Raw genomic sequence first — 21,923 nt, forward strand, 5'->3', positions numbered from 1 at the left:
GAGGCCTGACATCCTGAGGATTTTCCTAGACTGCTAGGTAGACATATGCTGAAATCCCTCCTAAAACAAACCATAGCTAAATAAAAAACCTTATTTTAAAATCTCTCCCCTCCTACAAAAAATTAAAAAAAAAAAATCCTCTCTCAAACCTGTTTATGCCTCAAGCTACTGCCCTAGCTGTCTCTTTCGATTCCGTGCTAAACTACTTGAAGAGTCATCTGTATTCCCTGCTTCTGGTTGCCCCAAGTCTGCTTCTCCCAACCCTGTCACTTGGATTCTGGGTTTCACCCCCATCCACTGTCCTGAAACATCTCTCTCAAGGGTCAGGCACATCTACTAGGTAGACTTTTTCATCTAATGTGACCACTTTCCAGAATAAAACAGTATTGACATCCCACCTGGGTCTCTCACACCCCTTGGCTTCCTGGCCCCATGTGGCCTGGCTCTCCTCTTCCCTGTCCAGCTATGCCTTTCTAGTTCTTTCTTGCCTTAGACAGGAATCTCTAGGGTCAGGTTCTTCTGACTTCTCACCCTCTGCTGGTGAGCAGATCTACTCCCCAGCCTCCATGCCCATCTCTGCATTCCCCGACTTTTCTTCTATCACGTGACTGGCTGTCTCCATGGATATCCCATAGGCACCTCAAATTCTTCACCTACCTTGGCATTGTTACTTCATTCAGCTGACTTCCCACATTGCCCCCTGGGCTTGTTGGAGGCCACCACTATCACTGACTTGGACATCACCCTTCTGACTGGTCTTCCTGCTTCTACTCATACTGATAACAGTCCATTCTCCACTCTGCCTCAAGAATACTTTCCCTAAACATCGTCTTGCTGCACCTCTGCTTCAGACCTTCCAATACCTCACTTTTGTTGCCGACATAGAAAAGTCTCACCCTTCTCAATACGGCAACAAGTTCATTCATGATCTGGGTCCTTCAAAACCACTCTGGATTCAGCCCTCATTTACTTCACTTCCACTCTGTGGTTCACTTCCACTCTGAAGTACTTGCATGCTTTCAGGCCCACGTTTTGATTCCGGACCCTCCACTTAGCAGCTGCGTCACCCTGGGTGAGTTAGTTGACCTTTCTGAATCTCTGTTCCCTCATCCACAAATGAAGCATATTAAAAGCTCCCTCTTCAGTTGTTGCAAGGGGTAAGGGAGACACTGTCTGTGTGGTGCTTAGAGTAATGCCTGCTAGAGAACAGGTGATTGGGAGATATTATTCAAACCTTTGACAGGCTCTGTACGTGTGTGTGTGTATGTGTGTGTGTGTGTATCCACATCTGTTTCCCACCAGACTTTTAGTCCCTCAAATACTCAAATACAGGGATACAGCCTGCTTCTCTTCATTATCCCCTACAGCCTCAACAATTGTGTGCTGAATTGGTCAAACTGAATTCAGTGGACCCTGTTCTTGTGTTTACTGCCTCCCTCGATGCCTGCTGCCCTCTCTCGCTGGGCTGCACCACCCCACGTTCCGTGGACCACCGGCCGTATTTGTTCAGCGTGAAACCCATCAGGAAGAGTCTTTTTATCCTTTGAGGACTTTTGGGCCAGCTGTGATACAAGCCAGCCCAGCTGCATCCACATTTCAATTATGAACAGTTTTTAAAGAGGTCTTGCTCCAGACACAAGCATGCTTGTTTTACAGGACCACTGTGAGGTGCTAATTAAGACATGTATTGCGGCAACAAACGGAGTTGCAGGTTCAAATCCTGAGTCCTGCTTGTGACTCTGGTCAAATTAACTAATTTCCGTGCCTCTGTTTCCCAATGGGAGGAGAAGAGTGAGGTGGATGAGTGCACTGGGGGTCGGCAACAGACACAGCTTGGAGATAAACTGTATACCTTTGGGCGGGTTGCTTAACCTCTGTGTTCCTTATGATCCACATCTGTGAAAGGGTAATAATACAACGTACACCACAGGGTTTTTGTCAGGTCAGATGAGATCATGTATGCTCAGTAGCTGCTCAGCATGGGCTCTGACTCAGAGCCAGGACTCAAGAAAGATTAGTTTCGCTGTTCATGGTAGCGGTGGTGTGGTTGCTAGTGTTCTGGATAATGTTATTGCTACTATCACTACTAGCACAATTCCCATTGGGTCCATTTTACTACCTCCTGCTCTGTGTCAGATGCTTGTGTCAGGCCAAAGAGAACAGGCACTGCTGACAAACAGGCAGGGTCCCTCAAAGTAGGGGGAACCAGCAAATTCACCTCAGTCCATTTCTGGGAGACAGAGCTCTGTTATCCGGGGACATCGGGGAAAAAAAAAAAAAAAAGAAAACAGCAACCAAATGTCTCTTTACCATGCCTTCGAAGGTTGCTCTGATGGCATCCTTCAGCACACACAGAAGAGTTAAGCCTTATCTTTTGTTTTCCAAGAGGCCTCGCTCACAGGTGATCTGATCTCATTAAGAAACAGGCATCAACTTGAACTCTGCTGTGATTGCATCTCAAACCCATCAGCTGGTGAAAAGGGAGCTTGGATCAGAAGGTCTGAGCAAAATATTTAAAGTGAGATTACGAAGAATGGTCTTTATTGAAGGGTCGGGGACATGAAAGCAGAATAGACCCAACAAATAAGGTGAAAATTGAAAGTAATTGATAAAGACTATGCAGAATTTAAGACTTAAGGAAAAGAAGAAAAGCTTCAAGTACCTAGGTGAAGAAAATCACAGATAGTAACATCAGAGTTTTCTGGGAGCTCAAAGGGAATATTAATTAAGATGCTGCGAGTCAATTCAGGTAAAATAAGGATGAATCCAAAACCATATATATATGTGTAGATATATACATATTCACGCCTCTGTATGTATGTGGGTGTGTGCAGCTATCTCCAGGATATAAAGAGAGGTAGGAGAACAATTCTAGCCTTTGATTTCTCCTGCTGAAAGGAATTGAAACTTTGCTATTAAGGTGATTTCCGCATTTAACAACGGCAGTGCCAAGAAAATCCCCCAAATAATATAAAGACTGGGTTTTCAACTTTTAGGCCAATGGAAAGTGATCCAAGTTTGAGATGATTATAAAATCATTTCCCAACTATGTTTAATTTTGTGTAAAGTGGAAAAGGGGAAACACAAGCCCACATTTATGTTTTTCCATGCTTTCAGACAAAGTTTGACTCCCAAGTAAACAGTATAATCTTTTCAGATACATGTTCCAGAAATTATATGTGCCAGTGCCTCAGAATGGTCACCTTGGAAAGCAATATAATTCTTCTAGTGATTCTGCAATTGCTGGAAGTTCTTTTGAAAAGCCTATTTTTTCATTCTGTCTGTAGATAATTGCAAGCCAGGGAAAAATGAAAGCATTTTCTTTAATCAAATATGTTTATTGAACACCAACCCTCAACTGGGCATTCGGCTTGGTATCAAGGATATGGTCTCAGACATAGATTAGGTTGAGGAAGGCAGATCTTATTTTATTGACTCAAAGCAACTTCATTACACACGTTCACCCGTCTTACTGGTTAGACTTCATGGTTTCCAGAACTCAGATCCACCCTCAAAGAATCAGGTATGATACCACTAAGGGTATTCAAAATGAATTATAATCTTTAGCAATGAGCAATTCCCAAACAGAAATTGTGTAAGACGTTTGGGCAACAATGGAATAATTGTTTAGCTTCCCCACTTTTGTGGGAGAGGACTCACTTGAATGGCAACATTTAGTATTTTTTTCATCATTCACTTTATATTTTCATAGGTACGTTCAACAGAGTTTGTGTATAATGTATTACATATTTTACACATATATTTTTTGCACATGCATACACACTGCGTTTTCTGCATACACTTTAAATCTCAAAACATTTTCTGTCAGGGCACTCTAGAGCTGATGAGATGCTCATTAATTTTGTCTGTTGTCATTTTCTCCCGTTTTCCAGAATCCTAGGGAATCGGGTGGCTGAACTGGAGAAAAAATTAAGAACTCTGGAAGTTTCTGGTTTGTGGAGTCTTCCAGGTAAGCAGAACTTCATGAAAGTTATTTTCCTTTTTTAAAAAAGGCAGCCTTTACCTAATTTGCAAGGAAGATTCTAGTTTTTAAATATCCTTTTATTTGAAGATCATTGTTGAAAAAATCTGCAAGTGCTTTAAACACAGAAACCATCAATTTTGAGGAAATCAGAGAAACTCATATAAATATTCAAGTTCCCATCTGTGGAACTCTCAAGTTTTGCTAGCCTAAATTCAGAAATTGTCATTGTCTGTGTCTGTGTATACTTTATTTTTCACCTTTATGGATATAGTAAATTGTTTCATTTTTTTTTACCCCTAGGTATTTTATAAGGATTTGTTCATTTTAATTATCATCCCTAAAAATGAGTAGAAGAATATACAAAGATTTGTTCAATTTACTCCTCAATCCTAAAAATGAATATAAGAACTGACAAAAATTTGTTCTATTTAATTATCATTCCTAAAAAAATGAATGAATCATACCTAAAAATAAATATACTGAGAAAAATTTGTTCTATTTAATTATCATTCCTAAGAATGAATATAAAAATGAGTATAAGAACCTTCTTCTCCTCTCTTCCCCTATCCCATTTTATGCAACTTGAAAATCAAACTTTCCTTTGGAGATTTTTTTTTCCCCCCCGCAATTGTACACGTTGCAAGGAAACTCTGATGTTTCACTTTAATTAGCTATATTTATCCTGTTTGTCTTGGTAAAATAACCCCTCTGTGAGACCCCCATCAGCTATTCCCCTTTTCTTTTTCTCCAGAAACTTGTATTTATCATTTTTCCACCCCCTCCTCTTTCCCTGGAAGCAACATTGTACATATATTTTTAGTTACTTAACCTTTCTGCACAAACCAGCTTTCTCTACCCTTGAATTGTATCAGTTGCTGCCCCATAATGGTAATGTTCGAGAAATGAAAATTGCCACAGGAACGTGGACAACAACACGTTCCCGTAATGTAATCTGAGGAGGCAACCTTAGGTTGCCTGAAAGTGCATTTCATAAATTGGAAGTTTTAGCAGATTCCTTGAACTTGATGTCAAAAGACCTAACAGAACTAATTAGTGGCAAGTGCCATTCTGGGGATTTGAATGATCCATTTTGCACAAGAACCTTTTGATGCGGTTAAAACCTTATCTTCTTTGAAGGCCTTTCTTTGGCTGCATTGAATTTCAACACAGTCAGGCAAATTTATCGTTTATTTGTGCAGTCAGATTGCTATTTCTGGGCACGGACTGGAGTTTTTATTTTTTTTCCCTCCAAATGACTTAGTGAAATTTCACGATGTTTTATTTCTACAATTTATGTAAAAAAGATGGAAGTTGAGTAAGTCGAAGGATGCTGAGAATTTTCTGTCTCCGGTGTTATTTGTTCTGGGAAGGAATGGCTATTATGCATTAACAATTCTTTCTTTCCTCCTTTTTGCTGCCTGAAGGCCTGAGCTACAATGTTTCAGTAGGATTCGGGAGTATGTTCTATTTCAAATATCTGTGTTTGTGGCTAATATCAGCAATGCATTAATATCATCATCCCTGCATGTAAATAAATAGAAATGCATTCTCTATGTATCATTGCACTTTTCTGATTAGAACAGTCCATTGAAATGGAGAATTCAATTAGTACCAAGTAAATATTCAATGGTAAAATGAGCTTTGAGGGACCCGGCTAAATGGATTTTATGCCATGGCCATGTTTGTTCTAGTATCTGGCCTCCTTGCAGACACAGAGTGGGAGTACAGGACAAGGGTGGTACAGATCTGGTACAGTTGATGTAAGGGAAAGAGCATTGCTTTGCTGCTATTGTGAAGGATTCTCAACGAGGCACTGCCTTGTGGTCATTTTTAAACCACGGTGAGAAATACTAAGGGAAGGGCCCCTTGCAGTATCAATCCAATCAGCCACTTCCACACACTCATTGTTTTGTGGACCCCATTTTACCTACCAAAGAGTGGGGCAAGGGGCAGTGTGTTATCTTCCTCCTCTCTCCCTCCCTCCCCTTCCTCCTCCTCCACCTCCACCTCCTCATCATCCTTTCTTCTTCTCCATCTCTTCCTCTTTCTCTTCCACATTTTTCCTCTTCCTCTTCCTCTCCCCAGGTAGAAGCCTTGTCAGCGTTTCAGCCACCTGGCAGGGACTGAGTCCCAGTAGTTTCAGAGAGTTGTTAGCTCACTCTTATTTACTAGCATCTGAAAGGATCAGTATCTTCTTCAATAAATCAGTCCATCAATGTGTTGATACATTTTCAAGCATCGACTTTGTGAATTCATTTCTGTATCAGGCATTCTAGTCACGCCCTCTCCAAGAATCCATAGTCCCTTTAGGGAAGCAAGATGCATACACATCTAGCAGTGAGAAGAAAGTACAGAATGATATATAATTAAGTGCTGAGTGATAAAGGTGTTGGGGTGTAAATGAAGAAGGTGAAGAGTCATCAAACATCAGACCTGCAGGGAGAGTTGAGAGCAAAGAGTTCAAGTATGGTAAATACTTGGTGTATATTATAAAACACCCATTCCAACACCAGTGGCAGACATTACTAATCCATCCCATGGCTCTTGCATGCTGCCCTCATATGTGGCCCTCAGAACAGACGTCCACACTGGCTTTCCAGGAAGCCTCCAACTGGTTAGAGTTGACGTGTGAGAGAAAACATTTCCCCCTCCCTGATCTAGTCTAATAACCTCATTTCAGATGGAAAAAAACAAAGGTTTAGAAATGGGAGGATATCAAAAGGATGCAGAGGTAGATATTAGAACTCAGGTGTTTTCCCACGTGTGCTGGGGAACCATAGCTCAGAGAAGAGAGGAATTGGGCAGGGGTGGGGGAGGGATAGATCAGCTGGGAACTGGAGAAGAAGGATTCAGAAGCCAAAACAGTCTCCTCTGAGACTCCAAAGGGCAGTGGTGAATTCTACCTTACTCTGAGACAGAACTGCTATTGGACTTTGAGCATGCAATGAGTATTCTTTGAGTCTTTTTTCCCCTCCCTCCTCACTCTCTCAGCCAACGAATATGTAGTTCTCGATGTTGTTCAATAGAATTGGGGAAAATTTGTGATCTTGCTGGGAAGTAGGCAAGTCTGACAAATGCCACAGTCTGCGTGGAGATATCATCTGGAGAGCAGAGCATATTCCAAACTATTTCATCGGTTCCCAAGAGGTGGGAAGGCATGGGGCTCCTTTGAGAAAGGTTGGGTGGGTGAGGGGCAACTGACGTGGTCTCCCGGGAGGAAATGACACCCCCTCCACACATCGGCCTCAGTCCCCAAGCCCTTTGCCAGCCTTTGTAGGGAGAGTGGTGCCTGGGGCTCCAAGGAGAGGTTTCCTGGATGTGCTCCTGCTCTAAAAAGAAACACTGAAAGCCAGAAAAAAAAAAAAAAAAAATCCTGGCAAGTGCAGAACCTGGCTCTTTGAGTTTTTCATTTTAATTCTCTCTTCTCCACTCGAAGCATCAGCCTGAGGAGGAAAATGTGCATTTTGAAAGTACTTGGTACATTTGGGAGAAGGGGAGGAGGGATGCTGTGTCCCAGGGAATCGGGAAAGTTTCCAGACACTCATGTGCCGCACAAGCGAGGGGCCTGCCTGTGTGGCTTTCTGCCCGGCTGCCGGCTGCCGCTTGACTCTTTGTGGGTCACCTCACCCCACGCCACCTCCTCCAGGGCGAGGCACCAGAATGAAACTGCAAGACAGCCGACTATCAGATTAGAGCTCACATTCATCAGCATAGATGGAATCCAGACTTAGAAACAATAGGACAGGCTTCCAAGGAGGCCTTTGAATCTTTCAACAAACACTTTGCAAGAATGACCAAATCTTGCCATTTTATCTTAAAGATTCAGGTTAGATATCTCTAGGCAGGAATTTCAGGAAGTGTTCGGCTACTCCCCGACCCCCACCTCGATTGGCCAAGGACAAGTCATGGCTCCGGTTTCCTTCACTAATGCTTGGAGGTTTCATGTTGCTCCAGCATTTTTACGGAACTATTATGGAACAGACGGTGCCCTGTGGCTGGAGGGACTAGAGAATTGCTCATGACCGGAGGGGCTGAGGGCCTCCCTCAGGCCACCTTAGTCCTGATTCTTCAGCCACGAGGCCACAAGGGACTTGGAAGGCTGGTTGGGACACAGAGGGGCAGAGTGTGTCTCTTCATGGAAGAACAACCAGTCTACCTGCTAGAGAAAGGTGGCTCAAAAAATGCAGTCTCTCCTGACTTGAGGACAGTAGCTGTTGCCTTGGTCAAGAAAAACAAAGGAAGTCTATGACGAGGTGTCTGCTCTGGGTTCATAGGAACCATTAGTCCCTCAAAGCATTTCCAAATTGTGTCTTCACAGTAAAGAGGAAGACCCAGTTGTGTTTCTTGCTTTCTGAGAGCCTCTTAACACTATCCCAACCTGTAGATGGACAGTTCTCTTTGGGACACTCCTCCAGACTATGACTCTGAAGACTTGGGGTTTTTTTCCCACATGAGACAATAGTCATGCTGGTGGCAAGCTTTCAGATCGGCTCCTTTCAGATGCCTGTTCTTCTGGGATGACCCTCAGCAGAACTCAGAGTGCTGTTGCTGCTAACAACCTAGTCCATCTGCCGGAGGCAGCCCCGAGCACCTGTGCCCAGCATGACATCAGGAGCCCCAAGAATCCATCACCCATGTATTCAGATCCTTACCAGCTATTTATTAAGCACCTACTCTATGCCAAACTCTCTCCCACAGTCTTGAAAATGAAGCTCCCTAATGGGAAGATGGTATTGTGAACAAACCAAGGGCTCATAGGTATAGTCCAAGGTTCACCTGGTTCTCTAAAGGCAGAAACGTCTTTACAGAAATACCATTCTGTGTCCACTGAACCTGAAACCAAGTAAAATTACAGAGCTTTGGGGCCCCTGATCTGAGCCCTAGAGAGATTAGAGGCTTGGCTTTAGAAAAGGTCTTTCTCAAAGTTAGATGGCTAAGGCTAGAGCATAGGCTGGGCCCACAGCCCTGGGGTTTTGATTTTGGGCACTGCAGTTCCCACCGAAGGAATCCCAAAGTCTCGTAGACAGAAGTCTGGGGTCAAATCCTGCTTGCTGTGCTCTCCTGACCACTGGACAGACTCCCTTTATGTCCACATGTTTCGTGTCCATGTGTCTGTGTTCACGTGCTCACGTTTCAGAGCTACACTTCCTGCTCCAGATTTCTGGAACTTTCCATGGCCTCCACAGTAGAGCTATAATGTTCTTCTTTCCCTCAGCCTCTCCATCCATTGGGGGAGTTCATACAAATAGATACAAGGGTTTGGTTAGTATGGGACTATATGTTCTAAGTGCAAGTTTAGCTGTAACAATTTGGGGGACCTGGTACTACCCACGTTATGACTCAGTCCAAATGACCACATTGAATTAAATCAAAGGTAGCATATATGGCAGTGCTGTCTACACCATAAGATAATACTTTCGGTATAGGACATTGAGCACTAGGGAAATGCTTAAGGGCTTTACATGAATCAGTTCATTTCACCACCACCTCACAGTGAGGTGGGCGCTGTCCTTCTTCCTCGTCTTACCGATGAGGGCTCTGAGGCTGAGTGACTCGCCTGAGGTCAGCCAGCTCACAAGGGATGGAGTCCAGGACACAGACCCCATAGTGTGGCTCCAAAGCTCACACTCCTCAGCCCTCTCCTGTGGTTATGACTGTTCTAGTCTCACCCAGATCAAAGCCATTTGGGTTTTGCCCAGGACACCAGGCTGCTCCTTCATGGGGGCATTTGTGGGTGCCTGTGTCCTGAACAGACTCATAGACTGGCCCTGGACCTCACTGCCTGGTCCTCACACTATAGAAGGGACCGGCTGGCCATTGCCCTTCCACAGTGTTACCTGTGATTAAAGAAAGAGCCTTTTTCACCCAACAGCCAGTCCATTGTGTGGGGTGAACATAACCACAACTCCTCTAGTGACATAATATGTCCGTTTTCCCCTTTTCCGTGACAGGGGGCAAGGACACCATACTGTTCAGTGACCCTGCTCTCCCCACCATACAGAGATCAAGATCCCCACTGCTGAAGTTCATCGAGCAGCCCACTGAGAACAAAGCAAATTCCGAGGACGGTAAGCACACCTCGATTTCTCTATCTCTGCCTGACCTGTGCCTGGCACAGAGCCGGGGCTCAGTGGATATTAGTTCTTCCCCTCCCAGTAGCTTCTGGGACACTGTGGGGTCATCCCTTGCATTTCGTCTTGTTGCTTATATGGGTTTGTGTTGTTTGGAGCTTCCAGCTGAAGAACACAGGCCTCTGTACTCATCACAGTGACACAGAGGTTAAGAGAAAGGGTTCAGGATTTGAGAAGCTCAGGCTCATAGTCCACTCCTATATTGTGTTCACTCTGAGAATTTGGACTAGTGACTTCTGCCTCTCCCATTACCTATAAACTGGCGAGATGATGGTGCTAACCTCAGGGAGATCTCGGCACACTGCTGGGCACAGGGGAAGTGGTCTGGGAGTCAGTTGAAAAGAGAACAAAAGCTTCTCTGCCAGCACACTTTCTGGAGACAGAGTGTTTTGAAGGAGTTCAGAGGCCCGTTTAGGGTGCCAGAAGAGCCCACAAGTGTGAGAGGCAGCTGTCTTCCCATGCAACAGTCCTGTTTCCCCAGCTAAACTATCCCTCCCATCTTTCTAAGTTTTGTTTGTCTTCTTTTTCTACCCTCAATGTGATTGCCAGCTTCCAATATGACCCCAAATGATCCCCACTTCCTGGTATTCCTACCCTTATAGATTCCTCTCCACATCATATCAGGGTTCATCTATATGACTAACAGAATACAGCACAGGTAATAGTATATGGCTTCCTAGGATAGGTCAGAAAAGATACATGGGGTCTTTCTTGCTCTCTCTGTCTTGGGTCATTCTCTCTGGAGGAAGCTGGCCAGCCTCCACATCTTGAGGATACCCAAGAGGTCCCACATGTTGTTCATGCAGTCTGGAACTGAGGCCATCTAGACACCAACCATTTGGGTGCACCATCTTGGAAGCAGATTCTCCAGCCCCAGTCAAGCCTACAGATGACAGCAGCCCTGGTTAACATTTGATGACAGTTCCATGAGTGACCACTAGTGAGAACCACCCAGATAAAGTGCTCCCAGGCTCCTGAGTCTCCAGCTGCTAAGTTTTGGGACAATTTGTGGCATAGCAGTACATAACTAATATACCCAGCATGCAAGTGCCAAGGTTCTTCCCTTGGTTTCCATATTTACTCTCCATCTTCTCTTGCTCTGAGTCACACCTGCAACCATCACCTCTATGAAAATATTCTTGAAATATTTTCCCCCTACTGGGTACCATCTGCAGAGCTACAGTCCCTGACTTCCCAAAGTGCAAACTTTACCACCTAAACATTCTGTGGACTTCTCAAGTGTGACATCGCCAACTCTACATGCCTCCTCCCTTTTTGGTCACTCTCTCAGCTACCCAGCTACATCTGGACTTAACCTTGATCACTGTCAGCTTTCCTTCTCCATCCATATCTTGGCTGTAGCCACTCTTTCTTCAGAGATTCTCACACCTCCAATCCTACCACCTCTGGCTTTGGTTCAGCCCTCTTTACTTCCTCAGCATGGCTTCTGTCCCAGTTTCCCTGTCTTCTAGACTCCCCCTATTTCATTCCCATCTTCCCCTTGCTGCTGTAGGATAAAGCTTCTGGAGCACTGCTGTCCAACATGTGTGTACCCTAAGCAGAAATTTCTAATGGCTCCCCACTGTTTTCTACTTAAAAGCACAACACTGCTACCCTATCTTTCTAACCTGAGGATTATCTGACCTAACAACTGTGCTTGTATCAGACTGTACTAACTAGTTGAATCAGTTGCTACCATTGTGTAACAAACCACCCCAAAACTTAGAACTGAAACAACTACTATGTGTTATTTATCATGAGTCTTGGGATCCACCGAGCAGTTCTGCGGATCTGAGGTGGGCTCAGCAAGGTTTGCTCGTGCATCTGTACAGCTGTGCTTTGAAATTTGTTTCAGTTCTTTACACTAGCACATAGAACGGTAAGAATAGGACAGGTCTGGGATTTCCACGGACAGGCTCCCCATGCATATGCAGGGAGAATTCTTAAGAGAGAGCACCTGACTCAGGTGGGTTTCACACTGGCCAGAAGGCAAGGCTGGGTCTTTCCAGCCAGCAGCATGGGGCTCTTTGCAAACCGGGCCTGTGACATGCTGTGCCCTCCCCCAAGCAGTCTGGAACATGCATTGGTCATCCCGTGCCAGCATCCAGTGTCGACATGGAGACCTGAAGCCCTCTGTCTTCTCTGGGCTTATTTAGCCCCTGGGTGGACCTGGGGCCCCCTAAGCTAAAATGGAACATAAGCTGGGCTTGATTTTCATGAGGGTAGCATAAGTAATGGCCTGATTCAAAATGATAGCTTCCAGAGTTCCATCATTAGCTCTCATTGTTCCAACCCCATCCTTCGCCAGTGCGGGTGGGAACAAGGAAGCATTTGTGGAGCGGCTGGCAGCGGCTGGGATGGTCTCATCACCGGCGGGTCTCTGATTAATTCCGACTGAAAGAAGCTCACACTTGGGAGGACAAAGCCCATCAGAGATCAGTTAACAAAAGAAGACGAATGTCCCCTTTGGGCCAAAGTGGGAGGGTGACACATTTTTAGGAGACTAACAGTCTTTCTACAAAAAGCTACTTTTTCTTCATCTTTTCAAGCAAATATTTCCGGCTTTTTGTACTATTTGTGTCATAATGCGTTTGTATCGGCTGATTGCCTCATCATTATTGATATGTGTTTTGTTATTATTACATATTAATGATACTAATTCTGTTTGTAAAACAGCACAGAATAATCACTATTATCTTCTAATAATATTTTCCCATGCTGAGCTCAAAATCCTTCTTTTATGGGAAAGGCAGTGCTCTGTGTCTGCTCCCAAAGGAGAACACACACTCTCGCGGCTCAAGAGTTAACATTCCAGAATCACAGAGTTAAAGGAAGAGTTTTCCCCCAGCAAGTAGCAGAGGCCATAGCAGATCAACAGTCTGGACATTTTCAGCCACTTGTCTTTGTCTCCTGATAATGACTTGAGTATACTTTTTAGATATCTTTTGGATAACCAAAGGGAGGAGAGGATTGGTAAATCTTGCGGTTGACCCACAATCTAATCCCAGATGGAATCCAGCCCCTGTATCTTCATGTTTCCCAGGCTCCGAAAATCCAGACTTCCTCAGAAAAAAATAAATGCCCAATAGGGCCAAACAATAGAACTACAGCCTTGCCCATCCCCCACTTGCTGCTGTGTTTTGACCTCTAAGGATAGCAGCAGTGCTGCTCTCTCCCGCTCCCCACAAAAAAGGTTGCAGAGTTCTCCCTGGTAATCTCAAAGGTTTGCCATTTTAAAAAAGATTCATGTGTTTGGACACGAGCAGAATGTCATCTAAAGAAATGGCACAAGGCAAAGTACCAGCGACCAAAAGGCCCCAGTGTAATTTAGACCACCCTCACTTAGATGTAAATTAAGGTAGAGAAGATTAACCTGACCCACGGTAAAAACACCGCAAATGGTTTAGGGGTTAGGTTGTTACAGGTAAGGTTAATTAATTTTTCAGGGGCACCAGAATATACTATTAAGTGTCCTGGAAGAAGTAATTTCATAAGAGTAATTTCCAGAAGGAGTTTATTCATCTCACGTTGGTGAAAAATTTAACTGCAGAAAGGACCATAATTTACTCCTTTTGAATAAAGCTTCTTGCCCTGTGCTGGAAACTGGCTCATTTTGACTCAGTGTTTCCCATATCCCCTCTACAACTACCATAAAAATTTTCTTTTGTTGGTATGAAACTGATGTTATTGCTTCCCTGAGCTACCTCAGATGTAGCTGTTTGTGTGAGTTAGAAATCTTTTTTTTCCCAGAAGTGCCCTTTTAAGAACTTTTAGGGTAGCCACCTGAGGATAGCCTAGAACGAATTCAAGGATTGCTTTCATTTTTTGATGCATGGGATTTACATATATGTACTAATAGACTCATTTGTTCATGTATTCATATATATGTCCATAGATCCAAGCATTTAATAAGCTATTTATTGACTCCCCATTATAGAACATTGGCAAAGTTATCAGCTAAGATTTCATTCTTCAGGTGACTTTTATAAGCTAATTATACATAAGTAACAAGGGTAAAAAATTTCAAAGAAAGGACAAATTTCCCTTGGGAGTCTAGACACAGCTCTGTGGAGATTGGGGCACTGTGGAGATTACTTTTTGTCCAGATTTCATGGAACAGGCTTTGTAGTGGAGATGGAGGTCAAGCTGACTATTGACGTTGGCCGTCTGGATATGGACAGGAACCATAGCCATGGCAGCATCGTCAACCTCATAAGCAAAGGTTCAGAGGACAGGGCTGGGATGCCACAAAGGGTTAGGTGTAGGGATACGAGGGACAAGGGTTGGGATGTCAGCTGGACAGGCAGATGGAGGTTGAGTCGTTGAAGGCCTTGAATGTCAGGCCAAGCACTCGGGTTATATCCCAAGACCATAGCAGCCTTTGAAGTGTTTATAGCTGGGGAAAGGCACAGTCAGATTTGTGTTAAAAGCTCACAGTGCTTCTTATGACTCAGGTGCGCCCATATCACCTTTTAACAAGTTAAAAGGCAGGCTCTGAACCTGTAGGTGAGGGGCAGGGCCCTGAGATCCAACACGTCTAACAGTCTCCCAGCCAATGGTGCCACCAATCTCCACAGATCCCACCCTGAGTAGCAAAACTTGAGGCAAGGTCCCTCTCCAGGCCATCTGACTAGAGACTAGAAGCAAAGAAACCTATTAGGTATGAACGTACATTATCCTGTCCAGACCAATCCAAATAGTTGTTTTCTCAAAAGTCCAGGCTGACTTCATCCACTTGTTTATATATTCATGAATTTCATTGCAAGCACAAGTCATGGCCTTATTTTCAGGTACAGTACTTCCCGTGGTCAGTGAGTTCTTAGGATGGCAATACATAGCCATCCGTATTGACATACAGGTTTTCAAAAGTATGAGGTAGATTTGGTCAAACTTCAGTCCCTGGGACTTTGTCTGTGGACATCAGAAAGGCAAAAGGGAAAGAAAATGGCTTTTTTTTTTTTTTAAATGTGGGAGTCAGATTTGTATGGGAGAAACTGGAGGTGTGGGGCCTGGGGCATGGGGACAGTGGTCAAGGTTGAGTCGGGCCCCCCCATGATTATAGTGTGCCAAGACATCCACCATTCGTCTACCACTATCTCTTCCTGCATCCCTTCATCTCAGTCTTATTTCAGACTTCCGGTGCGTCTAAGCTCACTAACGTTTCATTTTTTCATTTTATTCATTTTCATCTTTCATTTTATTTATTTATTTGAGAGGGAGAGAAGGAGCAGGGGGAGGGCCAGAAGGAGAGGGAGAGGGAGAATCAGACTCTCCACTGAGCAGGGAGCCAGATGTGGGGCTTGATCCCAGGACTCCAGGATCATGACCTGAGCTGAAGGCAGACGTTTAGCTAACTGAGCCACCCAGGCACCCCCATATACTGTTCTTATTAACAAATACCTTTATGCACCATCTCACAGTTAAAATGGAACACACATAGGATAATCTTGTTTCGTGTTGTAGAAATTCTGAGCTGCATATTAATTCAAACTTTTTAGATCTTTCGACTTTTTAGGCTGCAGGTAGTTAGATGTATGCACTTTTGAATACCCAGTCTTTCTAAATGTTATAACTAATCCTTAAAAATTCATATAACTCTTATAAATAGTCACCACATAGCTATTGCCTGCCAGGATGTGGGTTTATGAACTATCAGGAGTGGTTTGCACTTGCTCTCCGAATGCTTACTTGTTCATTGGCTGAGGCGATGTTAAGTCAAATCCAGCTGAAATTTTGGGGAAATGTACCTAGTGATTTATATAGGGAAGCCTAAGAAATCAAGCCATGACTACAGAGTGTCTGCCTTGGGAAAGGAGAGGAAGAGGCAGATACAAGGAACTATGAGTGTTTTAATCAGCTGAGGCTTCTATAATGAAATACTATCAGGAAAGTGTCTTAAACAACAAATATTTGTTTCTCATAGTTCTAGAAGCTGGGATGTCCAAGATCAAGGTGCTGGCAGGTTCAGCGTCTGGTGAGGATCCTCTTTCTGATGCAGACAACTGCTTTCTTGCTGTGTCCTCAGTGGCAGAGACAGAGAGAGAGAGAGAAATAGAGAGTGGGGGAGAGAACAAGAACTCTGATGTCTCTTCCTCTTCTTAAAGGGCACTAATCCCATCATGGTGCCTTCATCCTCATGACCACATGACCACATTTAAACTGAATCGTCTCCCAAAGGCCCCACCACCTAATATATCACATTGAGGATTTCACACATGAATCAATCCACACATGGATGAGGAGAGGATACATTCAGTTCAATAGTATTGAGGGATATAAGTGGTACTTGGCGGTTGATAGGTAGGGAATACACCAATATAGGTGGCTTCAAGGTATGATGTGGCAGGCATGAGGACATCTAGAGGTTTGGGGAGAGGGGAATTCCAGATCATTCAGGTAGAGGAATTCAGCTGGCAGCTAGAAACCTGGTTGTGTGTATCCAAGAGAAAGGGGTCAGAGCCATGGATATAGAATGGAGAGCGGTGCTCATGGTCCAGAATTAAGGTCGTGAGTTGGCCAGTGAGTGAAAGTGAATGAAGACAAGGGAAATGCATGGCACATAGTTGGGGGTGGCAATCAGAGGGGCCAGAAGGAGATTTGAGATGGATAAAGGAAACTAGAAGGCATGCAAAGTAGGCTGATAATGGCCCCAGAGATTTCAGATACTAATTCCTGGAACCTGTAAATGTTAGCTTCTGTGGGCTAAAGGATCTACAGGTGTGATTGATTTACCCACTCTGAGATAGAGGGAGTATTCTGGATTATCCAGGTGGAAGCACATGTTTCCTTGTAAGAGGGAGGCAGAAGGAGACTTGACACACACAGAAAAGGCAGTGTGACCACACATGCAGACATGGGGGGATACTGTTGCAAGCCAAGGAGTGTCAGTAGCCACCAGAAGCTGTAAGAGGCAGGGAACGGATCTTCTCCTAGAGCCTCCAAGGGCAAGTGACTTCGGTTCTGGCCCAGGGAAAGCCATTTTGGACTTCTGACCTCCAGAACTATAAGAGAATAAATGTGTGTTCTTTTAAGCTAAGGAATTTGTGGTAATTTGTTACAGCAGCTATGAGAAACTAATACAGCATGCTGACTGAACTAGACTGGAGGCAAAACAGAAGAATACAATGTTTTGGAAACCAAAGGGAGAGACAGCTTGAGAGGAGGATGTGGCCATCAGAAACAAGCTACAGAGGGGGCAGGAGAGGACTGAAGAAAGAGTGCTGGAGGTGGTGACAGCAGCTTGCGTGCTGGTAGGGAGGATACAAAGCAGACTGAAGGATCTGAGCTGTGAGTCAGCACTGGGAAGGGGAAGCAGTGGATATAGGCTCCTAGGTCTACAGTTCAGTGCAGAAAAGGAAAGTCAAGATGGCAATTGGTGAAAAAATCTTGGAGGCTGCATATCTTATCTTTTTAAACTAGTAATACAAACACATGTTTAAAATGTAATTGATGCAGAAGGGGCGCCTGTGTGGCTTAATCCTTTACACGTCCAACTCTTGATCTCAGGTCCTGAAATCAGGGTCTTGAGTTCAAGCCCCACATTGGGCTCCATGCTGGCCATGGAGCCTACTTAAAAAAATAAGTAAATGAAAAGAAAAGAAAATGTGAATGACACAGAAAGGTATAAAATTAAATTTAAAGCCTTCCTCCATCCTTGTTTTCTGCTCTGACCCTCAGCTTGCTCCCTAGAGGAAAACTGTAAGTGTTAGTGTATGCCTCCAAAAAATCTTTACAGCGCAGCAAGTATATACAGAATCCCCTGTCAATGGACACTCAGACTCTTTCCAGGTTTCTGCTATTAAAAAAAACAATGTCATGGGACACCTGGGTGGCTCACTCAGTTAAGCATCCGACTCTTGGTTTTGGCTCAAGTCGTGATCTCATGGGTCTTGAGATCAAGCCCTATGTTGGGTTCGTGTTCAGTGGGGAGTCGGCTTGAAGATTCTTTTCCTGTGCACCTCCCTCCACTCACACAGTCTCTCTCTCTCTCTCTTTCAAATAAATAAATAAATAAATAACCTTTTAAAAGGCAATGTCATTGTGAGCCTCTAGGTGCATACATCTTGAAGTATTTGGGCTAATATCCATAGGTTGATTCCTAATCATGAAAATACTGAGTCAAAGGGTAAATGTATTTAGGATTGGGGTAGATATTTCCTCAATGCCCTGTCAAAGAGTTTTGCTCCTTTTTATTCTCTTTGGTAATGTATGATTGCATCTGTTAACCCCACATCTTCAGTAACACTGAGCTTTATCAAACCTTTTCATTTTGGCCAGTCTGGTAGATGAAAAATTGTATCTCTTTGCAGTAGATCTCTTTAGTTAGAGTGATCTCATTGTTTCTCATGTTTGCCAACCATTTGTACGTCCTTGTGAATTACCTGTTTCCATTCCATACTTAAATATTTGTTGAATGCCATGGCACGATCCAATGAACCCACTCTACAGACAGTAACATGGACCAATCTCATATACACAACGCGATACAGACACAGACCAGCACTTCCAGTACGATTCTGGTATGCCAACGCCAAAGACCAGACAGAACTCATCTCTGGTGTCTGAAGTAGGCCAGTGGTCACTCTTGGCAGAAAAGTGACTAGGAAGGGGCCCAGGGGAGTAGATAGACTGGGAAGTGTCTGTAGTGGTGGGTTATTTTGCTTCTTGTCCTGGCTGCTGGTTCCATGGGTGTGTCCACGGTGTGAAATTCAGCGAGTTGTAGACGTAACAGTCAGCACACTTTTATGTACGTTAGACTCCCAACAAAAGAAAAAAAGGAAAGTGAGGAACTTTTTATAAACATTCTTGAATGCTTAGAATGTGCCAAGCACTGTGTACAAGTCAGGCGAGGGCCCCGCTTACATTCTAGAATAAGATCAACGTGTCCAATGCTGAGCACTGAGCCCAGCACAGAAAAGCGCCTAAAAAGAATTGGCTGGTATGATTCACTTTAAGAGGGAGAAACCACAGGTGCCTGCAGAGACCGAAAGCCAGCATAGTATGGACAGAAGGACACACAGACATGAGAGAACCATAGGACACGAGGCTGCAGGCCGAATCAGGAGCAGATTGGGTAGGACCTTGTCAGAGACCCGAGTGAAAGGAATTAAAATTTATCCTAGAAGCAGCTAGGCTCCGGCGAAAGGTCCTAAGCAGAAAAATGCATGGTCAGGACAGGTCAACTTCTTCTAATCGTCCTGAGTTCTCCCTCGGCTTCCCCAAATCCCAGCTGTCAGGCTGAAGCTGTCTACATGTATCTGAAGCCAGTTGGATCACAGTGGGACTCTACCCTGGTCCCGGTTTCCCCGGGCCCTGACCTCTGAAACCAGCCCTATGAGGCTCTTCCAAGCATGTCACCACTCTCTGGCCTGAGAGCTAAGAAAATCTTGACTTTAGGCAACCTCAGAGTCTGGGGTCGAATGCACACGACCGGGTGCTGAGAGGTTGCTCTCCAAGCGTGTGTCCATCCTACAGAGATTCCGCGGCTTAGGTCTGGAAGGGACATCAGAGACTCCTGCCCCTCAATTTGTGTCTGCGGAAAGGAGGCCAGACAGGTTCTCCTGATCACAATGAGTAGGTAGGAAAATAGGGCTAGGCGCCAGTTCTCAGGACCCCATTCTCTCCCATTCCCCAGCAGTTGAGCTCAAAAATGTCTGCTGTTCAGAGAAGAGGTCTGGGTAGAACAATTTAGTTACGAGGGGTGGGGAGCTTAAGCTTCTTTTGCATATAACATTTTACTAACACTGAGGAAACATCAGCAGTGTGCATCGAAGAATGAGGAGCTGTTGGAGAATGAGTGGGAGGATGGGGATACTAAATGCCTCCCACATCGTTCTTCTCTTTCCCACCAGAAAGGCTGCCAACACCTCTTTTCATGACTAAAGATCCCAGGTCTTTTCCTGAGCTGCAGAATCTACAGAACCTTTATCCTCAATTTAGATGCTTAATGGGCACGAAGAAGCACAGTTAGAGCGGAAAGCAGGAGATAACCAGGCTACCAGAAGGGATGGGTGATGTCCATGACCATGGGCACCCTTTCCCTCCGTGAATGACACCGCAGTTGCCAGGGTGGCTACTTTCTTTACTAACGTGGGTCCCTTTAGCAGCAGTTTCTGTCTCCGAGCCCCTGTGACATGCGCCTGAGGTTGGGAAGAGAGAGGAAGCGAGGGCTGACTCCCCACCAGATGTCTGATGCTGTCCTGGGTCTGTTTCAGGGGAGGCCCAGAGGCCAGAACGAGATGAAAGCCGGGCCACTACTGAGGCACTGATCGCACCGGAGGATGCTGGAAGACCGGCCAGCCGCTCCCCAGCAACTCAGAGCCATGGGAACCAGTGCAACCCCTTTCATCCTTCATCACCCCGGGTAGCATCTGAGGAAGAAGGCATAAACAGGCTTGGAGGGGAAAGAATGAAACTGACAGAGGCAGAACCTGAAGCGGTCAGAAGAGCGAGTCTCGGAGAGACTCAGAGGCACGAGCCGGGGACAGCCCCACCGGGCCTGGCCTCCAAGGGGGAGGTCCCCAAATCTTGCCTGGGCTCCTTTGAGTCCAGCCAGGCGGCAGTCGAAGCCTCCAGCCCGGAGGACAGCAAAGAGACCCCAGAGGGTGGCGGCACGAGGAGCGCAGTGAAAACCTGAAGAGAAAAGAGACCCATGTGGTGACACGTCTACAGTGCAGGGGGCGGTAAAGAATTAAGTGTCTGAGCAGCTCTCAGAAGCTGCTTTCTCCTCACACTTCCAAGTCTACAAGTGAGAAGAGACACAGGTCCTTTGGCAAACTGTGAATATCCTGATGATGCCAGCCCAGTTTGATTTATTAAATGCGCGTCCTCAAGCTTCTCGGTGTCATCTCTTTCTGCCGGAGACGCGCTGCTGTGAACACGGCCGGGCACAGAATCGTGTCAGCCATATGGCTAGTTTTCGGCATCCGTCTTTCTGTCAGCATTTGTTTTATTAGAGATAAGACATTTTTCTATTAGCGTTTAATGTTGTCGATCAAAATTATGGGGAGAGCATGAAACGGATGGGGTTTTTAATCAGGTCCCCCCATCTTTGTAATGGTTAGGCCGCTGGAGAGAAAAGTGGCATTGAGCATAATGGGTCCAGAGGGCCCACAGCTCCGCTCCATCATGTCAGGGCCCTGGAGGACCTCCCAGCGTGGGTGTTCTTGGCACCCTGCCCACGGCCCTGTCTGTCATGCCACCGACTGGCAGGTGGAGAAGGGCTTAAGCGGGCTCAGAAGGTTGGGTTTCCTGTTTGAAATCCACGGCCCCTGTGGAGACCCGTTTGTGGACTGCTTGAGCTGAGTTTCCCAGCCTGTAATTCCGAAGGATTAATCGACCTGGAGTGATGGGAGGGAGGAGAGGGGAGGAAGGGGACTCCAGTGGTATTTTGATTTTTTCATTTCTGAGATAAGAGCCAGAGCCTGGGAGCACTGGTTCTCTGCATTCAACCTGTGCTGCCTATGGGGTTTTTGTGGCGATGGGGGGTTGGAACCAGATAAGCACTTGGGGCAGGAAACTCTTCAGGCCCATCCAGTTTCCTGTGCCACGTGAAACCTTCACTCCTCCTGCAGTGGATTAAGGCTGCCTCCCTGTGCTGCCAGGTACCAGACCTTGAGACACAGAGCATGCGGCCCAATAGTGGAAAAAGAGCGGGAAACAAAATAACTTCATTACAGCTTGTTTCGGGGGACTGCGGAACCAAGGACCAAGGGTAGGAAGGGAGGGGATGTCAACCTTCCTTGGTTTTTTCCTGAGGGATAAAATTAGCTCTTCTGGATGGCACCTAGAGCTGCAGAAAATGGAAG

The 21,923-nt window shown here is 45.2% G+C and overlaps 1 protein-coding gene across 2 annotated transcripts in view; it reads left to right on the forward strand.

Annotated features, from left to right (window-relative positions):
• CCDC149 (coiled-coil domain containing 149) overlaps positions 1-20,948 on the forward strand; it is a 96,086-nt gene extending 75,138 nt beyond the window's left edge. Inside the window, exons 10-13 of one of the 2 annotated variants that reach the window (XM_032853980.1) lie at positions 3,894-3,970; positions 5,410-5,442; positions 9,937-10,053; positions 20,331-20,948. In XM_032853980.1, coding sequence (XP_032709871.1) covers positions 3,894-3,970; positions 5,410-5,442; positions 9,937-10,053; positions 20,331-20,752 — 649 coding nt within the window. In that variant the 3' untranslated portion in view covers positions 20,753-20,948. The remainder of the gene's footprint in view (positions 1-3,893; positions 3,971-5,409; positions 5,443-9,936; positions 10,054-20,330) is intronic. The other variant, XM_032853987.1, reaches the window with a different exon arrangement.
• The last annotated feature ends 975 nt before the right edge of the window (positions 20,949-21,923 follow it).

This window comes from Lontra canadensis, unplaced genomic scaffold (genome assembly GCF_010015895.1).
Source record: "Lontra canadensis isolate GAN:19392208 unplaced genomic scaffold, GSC_riverotter_1.0 scaffold1, whole genome shotgun sequence".
NCBI lineage: Eukaryota > Metazoa > Chordata > Mammalia > Carnivora > Mustelidae > Lontra > Lontra canadensis.